Here is a 19,709-nt window from a genome sequence, read left to right on the forward strand (position 1 = left end):
GGGCTGACTTCTTAGAGGCATCTTTGAGCTGAGGTACCAGCCCTCCAACCCCACCAGCGCGGGACCAGACTTAGGGAGGGAGGGAGAGCAAGGCTGTGGACCCTACTGGCAGGCGTGTCCCTGAGGTCCCTGGTATGAGGCCGAATTTTCTCCTTCAGGAACTGGGGATCCATGGAAAGATTTGAGGAGAAGCAGGCACAGGACGCTTCCCGGGATGACACAGGGGTACCGACCCGCTCAGCTCCGATGATGAGGGACAGCAGGGCTCCGTGAGGACCCAAGCGGCAGGGGCAGCCTGGGGCTTCTTGGAGGAGGGGAAGGAGTGTGGCTCTGGGCCCCAGGGGTGAGAGAATCATCGAAGGGGAGGGGGTGTGGTCCGGAGGGAAGTGGCCTGAACGGACGCGAGAGCTGGGAGGGCGCGCCGGAGCAGGAGGCGGGCATCAGCCAGACTTGTGGGCTGGCCGCCCTGGCGGGGCCACCTGGCCTCGGTTTCCCCACGCGGCGGGGCGGAGCGAGAACCGCGCGGGTCTGGAAGCCGCCCTGCAGGGGGCGCCCGCGGGCGGCGCGGCCGGAGCTGGAGACCCAGCGGCCGCCGAGACGGCGGGAGCCGGCGCGCTAGCAGCAGGTCAGCGGGGTCCCGCGTCCGGGTTCCCCAGGGTCCCGGGCGGGCGGCCGGGCAGCGTGGGGCCGTCGGAGGCTGCTGGACTGGGAGGGCGGGAGGCGCGGGTCCCCTCCTTCAGGTGCCCCGCCGCTCCGTCTCTTCCCGCCGACCTGAGAGCGAGTTCGTGGGCCGGGGTCCAAGCCCTGCCCGCGGCGGCGGCGGGAACAGCGGGTGCAGGGGTGGCTCGAGTGCGGCTGTCGCCCTAAGACCGGTCGGGGGACGGTGCGCAGACCCTCTGGGCCGCCCTGAAATGGACCGGAAGGTGCGCAGGGTAAGCGGGGAGGGGAAGGGGCGAGAGAGCGCGGCCCCAGCGGCAGGGGCGGGAACCTCGCCGGTGCGTCCGGGGCCACGGGCCGCCCGGGTACTCAATGAGCCCTCAGGGCGCGCCCTGGCCTGGCTGGGCTCGAGGCACAGAGGCCGGCCTGAGCAGGGCGGGCCGGACCCCGCAGACGAGAACTTCCACAGGTGGAGCTGCCGAATGTCCAGGTGTTCCCGGGAGGCTGGGTGAGCAGACGGCGTCCGAGCGCCTGGGGCGCGGCGAGAAAGGGGGAGTCGAACGCCGGCCGAGCGCGGGCGCGTCCGGTGGGCATTGGTGGCGGGAACCGGACTTAGGGGTCCCAGGAGAGGCCGGTGTTGGAGGCGCGCCTTGGACTGTCCTGGCCGTCCGCCGGGCTGCCCTGAGCCGCCGTAGGAATTGCGGGGATGGTGGCGGCCCTCGAGGGACTTGGCGCAGGATGCTCAGGGGATCAAGGAGGGGCCGGGGCCAGCGGAGCAGAGATGTCTGCGTTGCGGGCGCGGCCACCGCGCTTTAGACTTCAATTTCCCCGACTGTACAATGGGAGGAAGGCGGAGGCCGAGGGCTCCGCAGGGGAGAAAAGAGAAGAGAGAGGCGGGAGGGCAGGTCCCCACCCCCTTTTCTCTGGACTGGAGCTGACCCCTGGGGGAGGACTAAGGCGGCCCCTTGTGCCGGTTCTCCCTCCCCATCTCAGGCGGCACCTAGGCCCGCTTCCACCCACAGGGCCTGTGCTCCTTTCCCACCTGGAGCTCAGGCTGCCCTCTCCTTGGCCTCTGCTATCCAGCTTCCGTAGACTCCCAGCCTCTGCACCCTCAGAAGACACTCCATGTCACCTCTATGCCGCTAGGGCTGCCCCTGCGTGTCCTGGCCCCGGGGGCCATGATGGAGAGTTCTTGGGAGCACAGTGGGCTAGGGAGGCTGTGTGGCATCAGGGGCTGCCTCCTTAGTCCTGCGGGGGCTGGTCCTAGATGCCTTGGGTGGGCTGGAAAGGCTCTGCCCTATGGGCCAGGCCCCCTCCCAGGCTCTGGTCCGTGGCAGGAGCTCCTCGCTGAGGCTTGTCCACATCTCCTTGCTCTACCCTTGCCCTTTGGGCTTTCCCTGGCTCTCCCAGGTCCTGGTGCCTCTTGGGCCACTGCCCCTCCCTCCCTATCCCCTCACTGCAGACCAGATTCTGGGCTAAGCTGGCTTCTCTGTTCATCGCCTCAGGGAGGCTGAGGGCAGCCCAGACATGGCTGGCAGGAGACAGGCTTTGGGCCAGGTGGGTTTTGGTGGATGTGTGTGTTGCCTTCCTCACACTGGCCTGGGAAGTGCAGGTCTCTGACCACACACTGGTCCTGCCCCCAGGAGTCCACAGCCTAAGAGGGCAATGGCTGGCTTCAGGGGCAACCCAACAGACCAGAGACTTCCATGCCCAAACCTGGGTTCTAGTCTTGATTCACTTGCTGAGCAGCCCTGGGCCAGTCGTTACCCCAGCAAACCCATCTTCTCATCTGTAAAACAAGCATGATGGTGCGAGCAATGCTTAACGTTCAGGGTTGTGGTGGAGAGTAAATGAGAGACAGGCATTGGTTGTGGGGGACAGATTGGGGTCTGTGCTTGAGCTGGGGAACCTGGGAGGGAGGCTGTTAGCCTTATGGGGTTGGGGGGACACCACAAGAGATCGCTGTTGGCCGAGGGACATGTGGACTGGAGTTGGATTGGGAGCAAGCACCTGGCATCACACCCTGCAAAATGTAGGGCCTCTAGGTGGCTCTGGGCAGTGTCTGCTGTGTAGGACCACAGCTCCTGGTGGCCCTCAGCAGTGACCTGAAATCCCTCAGCGACTCCTGAGCCACCTCTGAGTGAGCTGAAACTGCCACCCCAAGTGTCTTGTGGGGGTCAGTCTTGTCTGCTGAAAGATGTGTATACATGAGAGCCAAGGCGAGCACAGCCAGAGGGAAGGCAAGGGCTTGAAGGATGGGCTGAGAAGAAGTTTGGGTGTGTGTGTCAGGGGACCCTGAGGAGATCACTGGTGTCAGGTGCTAAGTTGACAAAAGGATGAGCTCTGGCCCCTAGGGAAGGATCTGGGCCTGGGAAATGTTGGCGGCCACAGAAGGGAGGGTTTGCCCCATGGTCTGGAGGTTGAAGGGAGCAGTGGGAGTGCAGTGCTAAAGGTGGGCCCCTGGAAGTCTGTGCTGGGTCCAGATGGGGTAAGGGAAGTGAGGAATGGCAGGAGTTCAGAGCTGGGATGCAGGGAGCCCTCCCAAGAGACTGCTCACCTCCTGGACAGGGCTGGGAGCTCTGGGTGGTGGGAAGGAGCAGTTTAGTGGCAGAGGTCCCCCAGCCCTTGCCCACAGAATCATGCAAGGGGCCCCTGGAGTGTGGAAGCCATGGGATCCTGACTCCTGATGGGGACTGGAGGAGAAGGTCAGCTGCCCTCACTCTAGCTGGGGGAGCAGGGTTGGGGGCGGGGGGAGATGGGGAAGTGAAGGCAGGATGCTTCAGCTTTCCAGGACCCCCGCAGGCCTTCTCTGGCATGCCTCTGGGCCTTGTACAGACTGTTGCCTTTGCCTGGAATCTCCTTTCCTCTCTTCCCTGACCCTTCAAATCCAGCATGAATGCCCCCTCCTCTGAGAGCCCTTCCAGACTCCTCTGGCCCACAACCCCTTCCATAGGACAAGCCTGTTTCAGAAGTTGCTGGGCAGGGTCTTTCTGTGGTTCCCACCTCTGTTGCTGGTCGTGAAAGCCCAGCTGTGTGCCACGGAGAGGCAGTCAGTGCCACTCTGGTGCCTCCCTGCTGTCAGGGTAGTGGTTTCTGCCCAGAGGCCCCCAGGGCTGGTATGTGTTTGCCCATCTGTCACAGAGCATTCACCTCTGGCCCCTCAGTAGCCTCTGCAAACCGTGAGCTGGGTACCAGGGGTCACTGAGTAACCAGGGAGCAGTGGCAGGGCCGTGCTGGAGTTGGTCTGGCTGACCCTCTTGCTCTCTCCTTTCAGCCTCCAGGGCTGCGTCATCACATCTTCGTCCCAGGGACCCCAGAAGAGGGTCTGCCTGCCTCCCATCCTCAGCATACCCACCCTCTGGGAGCTCCTGAGGCTGTGCACCTGGCACTGCCCCTTCAGCAGGCCAGCCTCCTGTCAGGGTCCCACCCCGGGCCCACTAGGATCTATGTTCTCAGGGCCATTTAGAAAGCTGCCCCCCGCCATCTTAACCTCTTCAGGCATGGTAGTGCCTGTCATCCCGCCAGTAGAAGATTCACTTGAGAGAGGTGTGGGTGCTGAGCCATGTGGGTCGGGAGGTTGTCTCACTATGGCCTGCTGTACCAGAGGGGCCACAGTGTAGAGGGGAAGCCTCTTACTCAGGGTCTCAGGGAGTGTGGGATGGGGCAGGAGTGGGACCCCATCTGGGTTCCTTGCAACGCAGGGTGGGCACATAGCACTTTGTGTGTGGAGTGGCCCCCCTTGGAGGGGTGAGTCAGGTGAGGCTGCCCGTGGGGGTGAGTGGCCACGTCAGGCTGGGAAGAGGCAGGGCCTGTGGCCTCTCTGGCATCTGGCCTGGACACGAAGGGGTGGAAGGGGGATTCTGGGCCCCCAGCAGGGAGAAAGGCCCTGCGGCTCCAGGCGCTGCTGATGTGGAGGCTGCTCTGGGGGCTGGGCTCAGTGCAGGGAGCAGGCTCTCAGCCCCAGTCCTGCCCACATCCTGCCCCCAGGCTCTGAAAGCAGCAGCTGCACACCCCAGGGGCCGTGGGGGAAGGGACACTACTGGTGCCTGCCAGGGTACCTGGGGCCCAGCCCTCACGAGGTTCCTGAAGTTGGAGCTGCTAGCAACCCTGCAGGGAGGGAGAGAGGGAGGGAAGAGGTGCCATGACACAGTGGATGCTCACCTCCAGGCAACACTGGAGACGGCCCTGCTCTCGTTGATGGGTTTGGAGAGGGGCCTGGCCGGCCCCAGGGTCCTGGGGTTTGGGAGGCTTGTGCCCGGGCCTGGGCCACTCCAAAGGCCACTGGAGGGCTTGTGGTTGGAGCAGAGCTGAGCTGCCTGTCTAGCTATTTCTCCTTTGCTTGTTGACCTCTCCACTCTCCCACTGAGTTCCCTTCCCATTGAGGTGCTGCTGCTCAATCTACCTTCCATTTCTTTCAACTACCTGCTCTGAGGTTTGGGTGGGAATTCCACAGTGCGGTCTTCAGATCCCCAACTGTCTCCTCAAACTGTATGCACATGACGACACATCAGTTGTGTTCACCTCAATCCCTGTTTTTCATTTCCAGGATTTTTGTATTATTTCTCGTTCATATTTGCCTGTTCTTGTTTTGGTTCTGCCAATAATTCTCATTCTTGTTTATGGATACTACTCCTTTATCTCTCTGAAGATCATAAATGTCTTTGAAAATCATTATTAGATTACTATATTATCTTTCTCTCTTCTGGAATGAATTAATCTCCGTATTTTGGCTGCTGTTGCTTATCTTTCTTACCCTTAATTTTCCTCCTGTGCTTTGAAACTGTGGTTTGCAGGCTCATCTTAGTGGGAGCTGAGGTCTTGGAAGTGGGGAGTGACCTGCACACCTGGGTAGTAGCCAGCTCTCAGGACAGTCTCCTGGGACAACTCTGCCTTAAGGCCCCCCACTGTGGGCTCAGGGCCTGTTGGGGTCAGGCTCAGCAGCAGGTGGCATAAAGCTCCCTGTGCTGTAGCAGCTGGGATGCTGTCTGGCACAGAGTAGGTACTTGGAAACATCTGCTGTGAGAAAGTAGTGGAGGATTCTCAGGCTGGGATTCTGGAGCCCAGGAACAGGCCCAGTGTGGCTGCAACAGGCCCAAGGCGCTAGGCCTGCCTTGGTACATTGCCCTTAGCTGCACTCAGGAGCAGGTGTGCAGGGTCCTGCCTGGAAGTTGGCGGGCACTTCTATCCAGCAGGCTCTGGGGGGTACAGCCACCATGTGGGCATGTGTACAGAAAGCCTTGCTAGTCTGATGTACAAGGGGCCAGGAAATGTGCAGGTTTTGATTAAATGGAGTTTTAATTAAAGTGGCCAGGCTGGTGAGGGTAAGGAGGAAGGTGGGAAGAAGAGGCAGTTTTGAGTCTAACTGCTGGGGAATCCTGTGGGGTTGTCCTTTTGAGGCTTATCATGCACCTTCCCCAGCATGTAACTCTGATCTGTATGGGATGGCTTTTGCCCTCTGCCCTGTCCCCAACAAGGGACAATTACAAGGAAATATTACATTATTATTTCATTTCCCCTCTTGGCTAGCAACAGATGACTCAAGGATTAATTAGAGCCAACAGAGAGGAATAGGAAATTGCCAGATCCTGGCCCCGCCCCCAGCCCCCTCCCCTTGGGCCTCCAACCTTCCTGTCACTCTTGCTCTAGGAGGCCTCTGAAGGGAGGAAAGCAGAGAGGGGCCAGGAGGCCCTAGGAAATCTTCCTGCCGTTTTTCATGGGCATTCCCCCAGCTGTTCCACCCTTTTATGTTCATGGTAAAGCTGGGAGGGCATTAGCCTCTTTGGGCCTTAGCTTCCTCATCTGTAGAGTGAGGTTCATGGGGCCGGCCAGTGAGGACACAGATGACCCACAGGCCTCTGCACCCTCATTTCCTGAGCCCCCAAGCAGGCCGTACAAACTATTGTAGAGGGTCTGGAGTGGAGTCCAGGAAGGTGGGCCCTGGGAGAGCACAGGGCTTGGTGGCTCAGTGGTGGCTGGAGCCTGGTTTTCCCCAGCTGACTGTGTACGTTGATTCCCAGTTCCTGTCAGTGACTCATTAGTAGGTTGAAACAGGCCATCATGGGAGCATTTTACTACAGAACTCTGGCAAAGGCCCCAAGTTAGGGCACCCCCAATCCTGGGCTGACTTGCGGTCTGGCAGCTGGGAAGCTCCAACCTCCTCCCAGCTACCTCCGTGCCCTGCCCACCCTGCGGTGCCTTGGGCTCCACTGATGTGCTGTGCTTGGGGCTGGGAGATTGTAGTCTGGCAGATAACCAGGTTGCCGTGTGGCCAGGCAAGCTTCAACCCGGGATGTGCTGGCAGCTGCCGGAGGGCCTGCAGGAAAGCTGTAGAAGGCAGATGGGGAGCCCAGTGTGCAGGGAGGCAGCCTTCCAGACCCAGCTGGCAGGGGTGTGTCTGGCTCCTTGCAGGGCTGACCTGGGCTGGAGGGTCTGTTGTATCCAGTGAGACTGGAAAGGCACCCCAGGACTGCTGGACAGTAGGAAGGTGCCTTCAGCTTAATCAGGAAGGGTGCTGGTACCAGGTGCTGTGAGGCCTGAGAGCCCACAGTACAGAAGGTGATGGGGAAACCCTGAGGATTTAGGGGTCCCGAGTCTGCCAGGAGAAACTCACCAAACAGAGGGCTTGGGTTAGGGTCCCCAAAGACCCTTCCATGCTTGGCATCCCAGCCCACATGGAGTCAGCCCAACATCCAGGGCAGATGCTAACGATGTGACCCCATCAGTAGGGCTCCAGGCAGTGGGGCCAGACAGCCCACGTTCAGCTCCACAAAAACGTGGTACTCATCTGGGTCAGGTGGATCACTGGTGGCCCCACCTTATCTGACCCTGGGCAGGACCCTCTGAATCTGGATGATGGCCTAGGGCCAAGTCAGGTTTCTAGCCTGGGCTGGTTGGACTGGCAGAGGCTGTGTCTCTGTCAATGCAGATTCCCCAGGAGAGGCTGAGGCCAGGGTAAGAAGGATGGCAGGGGGTTGTCAGAAGGCCAGGAAGGTGGGTGGGTGGCTCACTGGTGGTAGGAGGCAGGGTCCCTGGGGCTTGCTGGGCCTGACTGGACAGTGGCCGCTGCTGGTGGGGCTGAGCCTGGGAGGCCACCAGATGGGGGGCAGCTCTGGGGCTGTCACTTCACTTCTGCAGAATGAGGACGAGACCCTGGACACATAGCCTCTGCAGTCAGGGTGCCCCTGGTGAATGCTACTCTGGGCTGCAGGCCGGGAGCACCAAGGGACACTGTGTGGCCAGAGATGGCACCAGGAGACTTGGTCTGCCCCACCTTTGCTAGTGACATGCTTTGTAAGCAGCTGGCTGGCAAGTGCCCTGTGCACAGCAGGGGCTCGGTGGGACTTGTCCGTGGCCCCTTGGAGGCAGGCTCCTGCCAGGCCTGGGAGAAGCCGTGGGCTGCAGGAACCCCTTGGGTTCTCAGGAGCTCGGCCTCCTCTTCTCTCTCCGGCTTCCTGGGGCTGGGCACTCCCCTCCAAGCCTCCCAATGGGCATGGGGGACGCCTCTCTGGTGTACCTCTCCATGCCCACCCAGCTCCTGCCACCTGAGGCAGATCGGAGTTAGAAGGAAACTTGGGGTCATCTATTGCAGCTCTAAATCACCTCCTGGACAGGGTGGGGGGAGCCTGGCCCTTGGAATACAGGCAGGGACAATGAGCAAACTTCTCCCAATGTTGCCAGTCGTCTTTTTTTTTTTTTTTTTTTTTTAATATTTATTTATTTGTTTGGCTGCTCCGGGTCTTAGTTCCAGCATGTGGGATCTAGTTCCCTGACCAGGGATCGAACCCAGGCCCCCTGCATTGGAGCGCCGAGTCTTAACCACTGGACCACCAGGGAAGCCCTGCCGGTCCTCTTGATTCCTCGTATCCTGGAAGAGAGACGGGGGTATGCAGCCCCGAGCCCACACGTGAGCCTGAAAGGCAGCTTCAGGCTTCTTGTTCCCGGGCAGGCGGCAGCCACTATCCATGTGCAGCTGGACCCCATGAGAGCCCAGGACTGGAGGAGGGGGTGGATTTGACATGGAGGACACTGCTGGGCAGCACAAGTGAGTGTGACAAGGGGGAGGTAGAGGTGATGGGGAGAGGCCCCTGGACTGGCAGGGGCGATGGAGACTGTTTCACAAGCTCAAGGGGGATCCCTGGGGGTTTGGGCTGGAGAGACTAAGACTTCTGCTTCTACTGGGTTTCACCAATTCTTTACATTTCTATGACATTTTGACTGGGGGTGCCCTTTCAAATGTGTTCACTCCCTTCTCATAGAATCATGGGTGAGAGCTGAAATAGCCCTCAGAAGCTATTGGGGTCCAACCTCCCCACTGTATCAGTGGGGAAACTGAGGCCCAGAAAGGAAAAACATTGTTGCCCGCAGTCCCCAGTCCCTGAGCGCACCAGCCAGGCAGAGAAGCAGGCTGGGGAGCAGGTGCGGGAGGAGGGAGTGAGGGGGGAGGCGAGGCGGCCGCCCCTCCCAGATGTGCAGTCAGCTGGCGGGGGCTGCTGAGGGGCGGGCTCCCTTTGTGCCTGCTCCAACACCCTGTGCAGCACCACCAGTGAGGGCAAGAGGGCTTACCTGCCAGCAGTGGGAGACAGGACCAGAGGGCCACCAGATCCTCCCAGATCAGAGCTCTGGGGTCTCTGGACCTGTTCCTTATGAAGGCAGCATAGGTAGGTGCTGGTAGTCCCCAGGGAGCGCTCTCAGGGGGATGGAGCAGACTGAAGCTGGCTGAGAGAGAAGGTGGGTGGCCCTGGGAGATCCAGGGGTTAAGGAGGCCTTTCCAGGAGGGAGGGTCGTGGGGTAGTTGGTGGTGAGCTCAGGGACCCAGGAAACTGGCAGAGCTGCCACAGAAGGCTTGAGAAGCTGAGCCTGGGGGCCAACACAAGTGACTCAACTCTGAAAGTTCTCGTCTTCTCTGGAAGAAAAACAGACTGGGGTTGATCCCTGGCCCTCTGTTTCAGGTGGGAGAGGCAGGGCACGGTAGGTCATCCTCAGGCTGATGCCTGGCCTGTGGGGAGGGCGCTGGGGAGCCGGGGCTGAGGGCTGCCCCTGGGAATCTTCAGCTGTGCCCCTGCCAGTGGTCCACCTCTTCACGCGGCTTCTCCCTTGACAGGTGCCACAGGAACTCTGAAGCTAAGCTGAGCCAAGATGCCGCCAGAGCCCCTGGAGAGGGCCTGGTTTCTGAAGACTCGGAGTTGGCTGTGAAAAGCCCTTGGGGAGGCCCCCCCAACGGCAGGGACGCTCCTGGCTCCTGTGAAGGGGCTCAGGGCCTGGGCAGGCCAGCTGTGCTGCAGCTATGGACCGTGAGCTGGCCTGGCCTGCGTCCTTGCTGACCCTGCCCATCTGCAGCTGCGCCCAACATGGGCTCCTCGGTGTACATCATGGTGGAGCTGGCCATTGCCGTGCTGGCCATCCTGGGCAACGTGCTGGTGTGCTGGGCTGTGTGGCTGAACAGCAATCTGCAGAACGTCACCAACTACTTTGTGGTATCCCTGGCGGCGGCCGACATCGCCGTGGGGGTCCTTGCCATCCCTTTTGCCATAACCATCAGCACGGGGTTCTGTGCCGCCTGCCACAGCTGCCTCTTCTTCGCCTGCTTCGTGCTAGTCCTCACGCAGAGCTCCATCTTCAGCCTCCTGGCCATCGCCATTGACCGCTACATCGCCATCCGCATCCCACTCCGGTGAGCCACGTTCTCTTCCCTGGTACACCTCATACTGGGGGCTACATCTGTGAAAAGGCTCCCTGTGTCAGGGTCTGGTCTGTGCCAGGATCAGGGTGAACCAGGGTTCAGGGTGAACTTGGGGTCAGGATTTGGTCTGGGGTCAGTGTGTTGAGCTGAGGACAGGGCCATTGGGCTCAGTCTGGGGCTGCCCAGGGCTTGGCACATGGCCAGCACTTTTGCCACACCAGCTGATCCCTGTGGGCACAAGGCAGGCTGGCCCTTCCCAGGCTCCCCTGGGCTACATGGGTGAGGCTCCCGTGTTTTGGCTGTTGGCAGATATGTGCAGCCCAGGCCTGGGTGGATGCATCTGGGCCGTTCTTCACACAGCATGACAGTGGGGCAGGGTGGGCACCACGGGAAACCACAGGACCTGAGAGCTAGAAGCCCGCCCACCCACCCGCCTGCCTTCCTCCAGCTCCTCCAGGCCGGCCTGCAGCTTGCACATTAGGAAAATGACCCAGAGAGGGGAAGTGACTTGGTCAAATGCCTTCGTGAGTCACTTGGACCTCTATGCAAATTCTGTTTTGCTCAGTCACCAAGTGTTCATGGGGGACGGGGGCTGGCTGGTGGACTGGGGTTTTTATGGTGACACTTTTGTGAAATGACTTCAGCCATGTATTGTGTAAACGAAGACTTTCCCCGAGGCTGAGTTCACTTAAACGCAGCCTCCACCTACCACCACCGACCCATGGACAGGGCTAGGAAGTGTGTCCCTCCCTATCTGGGGGCCGGACTGGGGGCCTTCTGCCCTACCTCCTCGCCCCTCCACCCTGGAGCTGGGTTCCACAGCCTAGGTGGCTGCAGGCCCTGAGGGAGGTCTCAGAGGATGGTGTGCCCCCATCCAGTGGCGAATTCTCTGAACCAGAGTAGTAGCCCCACGCTGGGCTGAGGGTGTCCCAGCCAGGACAGGGAACAGGCTCAATGAGCAAATGGAAATATAGAGTGTCAAACCCAGGAGCACCCTTAGAGGTCATTTCCTCTCATGGATGGGAAAATGAGGCTCAGAGAAGGGAGTCAGCCCCCAGGGCTACACAATGAGTTGGTAGCCCAGTCAGGACTGGGCCTGGGAAGAGACATGACTGCCACCCTCGGTGACTTCAGTCTTTTGGGAGCTGGTCATAGGATGGCCCCAGTCTCCCAGAACCTGGGCCACCCGGGCTCTAAGGGAAAAGCAGACACCCTCATCATGCTGCTCAAATGAAGGAAGGAGCCTGGGCCCCATGTGGCCCTCCCAGAATACTTTGTCTCGGGACAGCCTAGGACTCTTGTCAAAAGAAAAGGGGACTCTGGCTGGTCCTAATGGAGGACCAGCCTAAACGGGCAGAGCCAGAGTCCAGGCTCGTCCAGGACACAGAGGCCTAAGGGCTCCCAGGCTGATTGATTGGTGTCCACTTCGGGGCCAGGCCAGTGTGGGCTGGGCCGGGCCGGCCCTGGCGGAATGTTCAGTGGGGAGCACAGGTGTCGTTCTTCCTTCCCTGATTCAAGGAGCAGTGGATTCGAGGGAGATCAGGGCTGCTGGTCTCAATCAAAAGGGCCTTCCTTGGCTTCTTTTTCTTGTCTCTGTTTTTCAAGAGTCAAAAGTCCCATCCTCCCTGATGCAAGAGGATGGGACATGCTGTGTGACTGGGAAGTCAGCTGCCTCTCTCTGGGGCCATTTTTCATCTATGAAAGGGGCCAGGTCTCTATCCCTCTGAGCTCACAAAGGTGTTCTGAGGGCCCAGTGAGTGGACTGGAGTGATGGGTCCCTGAGGAAGGATGGCAGGGTGGGGTGGATGGAGATTCAGGTCTTTCTGAAGCTGCTGGAGGTTCAGAGCCATGGACCTGCCCCCCCCCGCAACCCCATCTGCCTGCCCGACTCCCACAATCTTCCAGAGCGGGACCTAGTTCCACCCAGACCTTGGCCATTTGAGCTCCACTTGATAGGGCTTAGAAGGGTCAGCCTGGCTGTCTTGGGTCAGGGAGCCAATGGGATGACGGTGGTGATGATGCTTAACACCCCTTGGGGCAGAGCGCCACGGTTGCCAGAGGATGTTGGCTCAGCGTCTCCTTTGATGTTCTCGGCCGGCATTGTGGCCGGGCGGATGTTATGACCCTCCTGTTACTCGTGGGGAGGCCAGAGAAGGAAAAGTGTCTCCTGACGCGGGGACTCCAGGGCCCTTCACGCTGCTCCAGGTCCCCTTGGGTCCCTCCACTTTCCTCTTCCTCAAGGGTACTGGGCTGACGAGGGCTGGGAGAACGAGGTGCGTAAAGTTGTCCGTGTGGGGCTCCTGAGAGCAAGCTGGGCATGAGTGGGGACTAGATGGAGGCAGATGGTAACCCGGGGCAGCTCTGGGACTGCTGCCTGGCTCAGGGTGCCCATTCCTGCCCCCCTTCCTCTCCCCTTCCAGCTGGAATCCAGTCTCTCCTGTGTGCTGTTTCCTGATCCACTCAGTAAGTCCATTTGGCTACCCTGAAGTCTAGCCTCTGACCGATGCTCTGGATGCCTAGCTCCAGGCCTGCACCGTTCACCATTAATTTTTCTTTTTTTAAAAAAGAATTCAGTTTCAGAAAAATCTTATGTGCTCCTTCCCAAGTGCACGGACCCTACTGGGCTAGGGCAGGGCCTGGACAGAGGCAGGGATGGGAGCGCTCCGTGTCCCCAGAGGACAGAATTCCCAGGGTGACAAAGGCTTTCTTTTCCCAGGGGAATTCCACACCCCTTGTCTCCCATCTCTCACTTTAGCCCCTTCTGACTGCTCTCTCCCTTCGGGAAACAGGCCTTCTTATGGGGCAGCCGAGTCCTGTGTGGTGAATTGCCCCAGGGAATAAAACCTGAGTACCCTGGCTTCTAAGGGGGCAGGATTGGGAGAGAGGACTCCCTGCAGGAGGTGACGCCATGGGTTGCTGGGGATGCACTGGAAAGGGCATTGGCATGTGTGGGGGAAGGGGTAACAGAAGGGGGCCAAGCCTGGACAAAGGTCACAGGGAAGGAATTAGCATATGGGCTCTGGGCCAGGGAGAGGTGACAGAGAGGAGAATAGGCCTACAGGGAGGCTGTGAGGCTGGCTCAGGCCTGCCCATGCCTGGGAGGGAGTTTGGGTTTTAGCTGTAGGTCAGTGGCTCTTCAGTTCTTGGTCAGTGGCTCCTTTGGACAACTTAGGAAAGCTCCGCCTTCTCTTGACTGAAGGGCAAATGCACAGGAAGCCCTGACCTGAATTGTGGGGGGTACTATTGGATCATAGGGTAAGCCCCCAATGTGAGTAACGGGGAGCCCCCAGGAAGGGGCAGCCTGGAGGACACAGGGATGCAGAAGCACCTCCAAACACGGGGGCTGTGGTTCTGGCACCGGCTTCCTATGACACTTCTGGACTCCCCAGAACAGCAGAGCATGACCCTGGATGGCCTTGGCACCCCCTCCACCAGGCAGGCAGTCTACGTCTGAGGCCCAGGAGGGCAAGATGTGACTGCCTTAGTCACAGACACAGGTCAGGGGATGGGAGATGCTGCTGGGCCAGGCTGTGGCTTGGCCATGGCTCCATCTGGGCCCTAATGTTGATCCAGTCCCCTGGGAGCTTGGGTCCAGGGCTCTCAGCCTAAGAGGCTTTCTTTCGAATAACAAAATTAATCTGTTTGGTATCTTTTTAAAATAAATAATACCTGCATGTATTACAACATCAAAAAAGAACAAAAGCATATACGGTAAAGAATTGTCCCCCTTGCCCCACCTCACCTCCCTTCCTGGAAGGCAGTGTTGGGAATCCTTCCAGACATCCTTTGCACACACAGACAAGTGCTATCAATGTGTTTCTGTTTCTGTCCCCAGGACAGGAGGGGCTTTCCTTTCAGAATGCAGTGGCAGACTTCCTCTCCTGGGTTTCCTCATCTAAATGTAGACAAGTGGACAAAACAGGAATTTTCAAACCGTGTCCCCAGAAGCCTTCAGGCTGGGCCCTGGCTTCCCCCCCAGTTCATTCATTCAGTGAATATTATTAAGCCTCCTCTCTTCCTCGGCAGCTCCAATTCTGTGATTGCCTGGGAATGCTGGTGAGAAGGGTTGCTGCTGGAGAACAATTTGAAAATCCCCAAAGCCCGTGGCCTCCAGGATCTTCTACACCATCCCTATTACTGCTTGCTTCTGCTTGACTGCCTCAAATGACAGGAGCTTCACCACTGCCTGAGGCAGTCCATTTCTCCTGTGAATAGCTCATTTACCCTGAGCCACAATCCATCTCCCTATAATTTTCACCCAACAATTCTACAATCTGCCCTCATGGGACAGTGCTCACAAGCCCCAGATTCTTAGTCCCATTTTACAGATGGGGAAACTGAGGCTCAGAGAGGCACAGTGACAACATGGCTAAACAAGAATGCACCATCGCTAGAACCCAGAGAGGGAATATGCTTTTCTTCAGAAAAATATCAACATTAAAATAGCCTCCTGGGACTTCCCTGGTGCCCAGCGGTTAAGACTCCGAGCTCACAATGCAGGAGGCCCGGGTTTGATCCCTGGTCAGGGAACTAGATCCCACATGCCACAACTAAGAGCCCGCATGCCACAGTGAAGATGCCACATGCCGCAACTAAGACCCAGTGCAGCCGAATAAATAAATAAATATTTAAAAAATTAAAATAGCCTCCTATTCAATCAGATCATATACATTACTATTTGTAGAGTACTAAAAACAGTGCCTGGCACTGGCAAGTGCTATATAAGTAATAAATGGAAAAAAAACCCTGTGACCTCAAGTTTGAAGCTCCAGAACAGGAAATAGGGCAGTGTAGGCTCTCTGTGGCTTGACAGAAATGGGCAAGTCCATGACCCTCTTCCTGCTGCAGGCACCCAAGCCCCCAGCGAATGGGGCTGCAGAGTTCGGGAGAACGGTCCTGCTAGGTTACCGTTTGGGTTCAGAAATGAGGAAGTTACGTTGGCCCGAGTTGCCTCTGGATTCCTGGAATGTCCAGGCAAGTCCATTCCTCTCCTTGGGCCTCAGTTTCTCTACCTATAACATGAGAGGGTTGGAATAGACAAGAGGTCAGAGGCCACCGTGGTTTTTTTCCCCTTAATTTGAATCAGTTGTGACAAAATTTAAACCATGGGAGATTTTACCCAGAAAAATCAGCTCCCAGACCCTGCTGAGATCTGGCAGCACTGGGCAAGTTTGCATGTTGGGGAGGGGGGAGGGGTGGCTGAGTGGTATCAGCTGCCTCCTGCACACAGGGTAAATACCCACCAGCCTGCCTGCCTCACACGTTTGTGACCTCTAGGCCCCTGTGTTGGCTACCCCATGGACTAGTTTCTGAGGATACTTCCAACTCTGGAATTAAGAGTGTTTTTCCTTGACACCTACTATATCCTGTCTCAGTGATGGTAATGCAGAGATGGATGTAGGGACCCAAGGGGCCCCCAGCCTTGGGAGCCCAGATTGGGTAGGGATTAGTTGAGCTTGGGTAGGAAACTTCTCTGAGATCTATCTAACATGAACGTAGAAAGGATGGGTAGGGTTTACTAGGTACAGAGGAATGCAGTCTGGTGTTGCTGAAATCAAAACCGTTAAACGGGGGCTTCCCTGGTGGCGCAGTGGTTGAGAGTCCGCCTGCCGAAGCAGGGGACACGGGTTCGTGCCCCGGTCCGGGAAGATCCCACATGCCGCAAAGCGGCCGGGCCTGTGAGCCGTGGCCACTGAACCTGCACGTCCCGAGCCTGTTGCTCCACAACAGGAGAGGCCACAACAGTGAGAGGCCTGCGCACCGCACAAAAAAAAAAACCAAACCAAACAAAAACCGTTAAACGCAAAGTCATCCCTCAGAGGTTACTGAGGTCACCTTCCTCAGTCAGGGAGATGAGTTTTTGATTGCCCTTTCCTTTAATATAATCTATACCACCCTTTTTTGTTGGCCTGAGGTCAGCTTCTGAGCCAGCAGATCAGGCCACTCCCCGAGTCTGGAACTGAGTCTGGTGCTCTAGAGTGCTGAGTGATTTGGGGCAGACTACTTCTCCTCTCTGGACCTTAGAATCTCATGCAACTCCTTCCTCTTGAATGTTAAGGCTTATATAAATGTTAAGACATACTGATCTCATCTCTCTCCAGAGGGCTGTGGGTGAATTTGGAAGGGAGAGGGGGTAGCTCATTTGGCCCAGGACCTCCACCCCTCCTTTTCCCACCTGTGCCGCCTCTCCTTAGGGGCTTCTGGAGACCCTAAGTCAAGTGGGGAAGGAAGAGCATAAGCACAAGAGATGTGAACCACCTACAGGTTTGATCTGGCTGGTTCGGTCCCCAGCGAGCGAGTACCCTCCTGACCCGTTCCCACTCTAAATAAAGGGACACCCACTGTAGCATCGACTGAGATCAACATGGAGGTTATAACTTCTCCCCTCCTCGCCCCCCAGAATCACTTATTAATTCCTTCAAACCAAACTAATTAAATCCCAGGACTACTCGTAATGCTATTCAAAAATCATCTGGATGTCCGTGCAGTGGTCTCCCTTTCCAGGGTGCCTGCTCTCCTGTTACCTCCTGTGAGAAAAGGCCAGGCTTGGCCCTCCCCTGAACAGAAGAGGATACTGAGGCTAGGAGGCAGGAAGTGACTGGTCCAAGACCCCACAGCCAGTGGATGAGGTACATACAGGTTGCTGCTCTGGGTTTCTGGCTCTTGGCCCTTCCTAGCCCTAGTTTCCCAGGCCTCTGACGCTGGTCTCCTCTCCCCAGGTACAATGGCTTGGTGACAGGCACGAGGGCCAAGGGCATCATTGCAGTCTGCTGGGTGCTATCGTTTGCCATCGGCCTGACTCCCATGCTAGGCTGGAACAACTGCAGTCAGCAGGAGGGCAGAAACCACTCGCAGGGCTGCAGGGTGGGCCAGGTGGCCTGTCTCTTTGAAGACGTGGTCCCCATGAACTACATGGTGTACTACAACTTCTTTGCTTGTGTCCTGGTGCCCCTGCTGCTCATGCTGGGTGTCTACTTGCGGATCTTCCTGGCGGCCCGGCGACAGTTGAAGCAGATGGAGAGCCAGCCTCTGCCGGGGGAGCGAGCCCGGTCCACGCTGCAGAAGGAGGTCCACGCTGCCAAGTCTCTGGCCATCATTGTGGGGCTCTTCGCCCTCTGCTGGCTGCCCCTGCACATCATCAACTGCTTCACCTTCTTCTGTCCCAAGTGCAGCCATGCCCCACCCTGGCTCATGTACCTGGCCATCATCCTCTCCCACACCAATTCCGTGGTGAATCCCTTCATCTATGCCTACCGCATCCGCGAGTTCCGCCAGACCTTCCGCAAGATCATTCGCAGCCACATCCTGAGGCAGCGGGAGCCCTTCAAAGCAGGTGGCACCAGTGCCCGGGCCCTGGCAGCTCACAGCAGCGACGCAGAGCAGATCAGCCTCCGCCTCAATGGCCACCCTCCCGGGGTGTGGGCCAATGGCAGTGCCCCCCAGCCTGAGCGGCGACCCAATGGCTACACCCTGGGGCTGGTGAGTGGAGGGAGTGCCCATGAGTCCCACAGGGACACGGGCCTCCCAGACGTGGAGCTCCTCAGACAGGAGCTCAAGGGAGAGCGCCCAGAGTCCCTGGGCCTCGAGGGTCCCCAGGCCCAGGATGGAGCAGGAGTGTCCTGATGATCCACCGAGTCTGCCCCTCCCTAAGGGAAGGAAATCTTTCTCTTCCTGGTTGGTGGAACCAGTCACGTTGAGAGAAGAGTGCATGTGCCGAGACCCTTCTCATGGCCGGTTTCCACTTTGGACTGAGGAGGGAGCCCTGGCTGGAGCAGCATGAGGCCCAGAAGGAAGGGTTTGGAGTCCAAAGAAGTGGACGTTTCATGCTGGGAGGCCCTGCATCAGGCCAGAGCCCCAGCACGAGAGCATCTTGGTTGGCCAGGGCTGGTCCCCAACTCCAGAAGCACCTAGAAGTGCCACCTTGTCTCCGCAGAGCAGCTGTGGCAGAGCAGGTTGGCTGGCCTGAGGCTGGGGAGTGGTTCCAAGAGGCCCCCTGCCACACACACCACCCTCCCCAGACTTTCCAAGGATTCAGGAGCTATTGTGCTCAGAGGTGGCGTTTGACTATTTTTTCCAGGAGAAAATGTAAGCGTGAGGAAACCCTTTTTATCTTCCCTCCCTGGTTGCTGGCTCTGTTTCAGCCCTGCTGCTAACCTGGCACCAGGAGTTGGCCCAGGGAGACCCAGGCAGCCCTCTCCCGCTGCCATGAGCTGCCATGCACGTCTCCTTCGAGGACGGCGAGTTGTAATGGAGCCGTGCCAGAGCGTGGGCGCAGGGGAGGATGTCGGGGCTGGCCAGCATGGGTGAGCCTGGGGAGCTCAGAGCTGCCCAGGTAGAGGCCCTATCTAACTGCCTTTCCTTCTGAAGGGAATGTTTTTTTTTTTTTTTCTGAGATACAATAAAAATGAGCCACGTTGTGTTTTAAGCTTGTCCAATGAGAATGGTGTCTGAGTTCCTTTCCCTACTCCACAGCCAGGCCTGGCACACACATATGGGTATGTGTTGCAGGTGTGAGAGAGTGTGCACATATGTGCAGACAGCCTGCCTGCCTGGGGCTGTGGTGGGGCTCCCAGGCTCCCATCTTCCTAGGGAAGAGGCTTCCTGGATGCACCAAAATGCAAATGCCCATGTGCAGCCCCAAACCTGCGTTCCTGTGAGAAGAGGATGTGAAAGGAGGGGGCCCTTTCTCTAGCTGCTCTCCCTCCAGAAGCCACAGACCCATCCAGCCCTAGGCATTCCCTCGGTGTGGGGACCAGGCTCCTCCCTCCCTCATTACCTTCCTAATGTCCTTTGTAGGTCTCCTTCTATGTTACCTTCTCAGAGCTGTTTCCTTCACTCTCCACTGCCCTGCTCCACCCCTCAGCTGAGAGGGGATCTAGAAATGATGAGGGGGTGGGGTGGGGGGCTAAACTGCCTTCCCCTGGAGTCATCCCTCCTCCTACTCCCACAAAGAAACATACAAGGAACGGGTGTTTCCTGCTCTAACGCCGTCTCTGGGGCCCCCTGCCTAAGGAGGGGGTGCCACCCTTCTGTGCTTGAGAAGTCTGAGGCCCAGGGGAAGTGAGCAGCCTGCCCCAGCTGGAGGACCAGTCTTGGTCTCAAGTCTCGCAGGCACACTCAGGGCGAAGACGGGCAGGAATGTTAGAACTTCACAGGTAATCCTCACGCAGCCCTGGGAGCCCCATTTTACAGATGACTAAACAACAGAGAGACTAAACCACCTCTCTCGAACAGAGAGGTTAAGTACCTGCCCCAGTCACACAGCTAGTAAATGGCAGAAGTGAACTTAAAACCCAAGGTTTATCTGACCAAAAAATCCATGATTTTTTTCCCATTAACTTAACGATGAACTATTTCAACCAAACCGAAAAAT

At 58.0% G+C, this 19,709-nt stretch overlaps 1 protein-coding gene across 1 annotated transcript; it reads left to right on the plus strand.

Annotated features, from left to right (window-relative positions):
• Window positions 1-599: 599 nt before the first annotated feature.
• Window positions 600-18,761, plus strand: ADORA2A (adenosine A2a receptor). Its single transcript, XM_081253218.1, has 3 exons — window positions 600-625; window positions 9,758-10,327; window positions 17,056-18,761. Exons 2-3 carry the CDS (start codon window positions 10,005-10,007, stop codon window positions 17,957-17,959), a joined length of 1,227 nt encoding a protein of 408 aa, XP_081109344.1. The 5' UTR covers window positions 600-625; window positions 9,758-10,004; the 3' UTR covers window positions 17,960-18,761.
• Window positions 18,762-19,709: the final 948 nt, after the last annotated feature.

The sequence above is a fragment of the Mesoplodon bidens genome (assembly GCF_964165515.1).
Source record: "Mesoplodon bidens genome assembly, chromosome: 13".
Classification (NCBI taxonomy): domain Eukaryota; kingdom Metazoa; phylum Chordata; class Mammalia; order Artiodactyla; family Ziphiidae; genus Mesoplodon; species Mesoplodon bidens.

Coding starts and splice junctions, on each gene's coding strand:
- ADORA2A (XM_081253218.1), top strand. CDS start 10,005: ATGGGCTCCTCGGTGTACATCATGGTGGAGCTGGCCATTGCCGTGCTG. Junction 10,328..17,055: donor GCCATCCGCATCCCACTCCG/GTGAGCCACGTT, acceptor TCCTCTCCCCAG/GTACAATGGCTTGGTGACAG.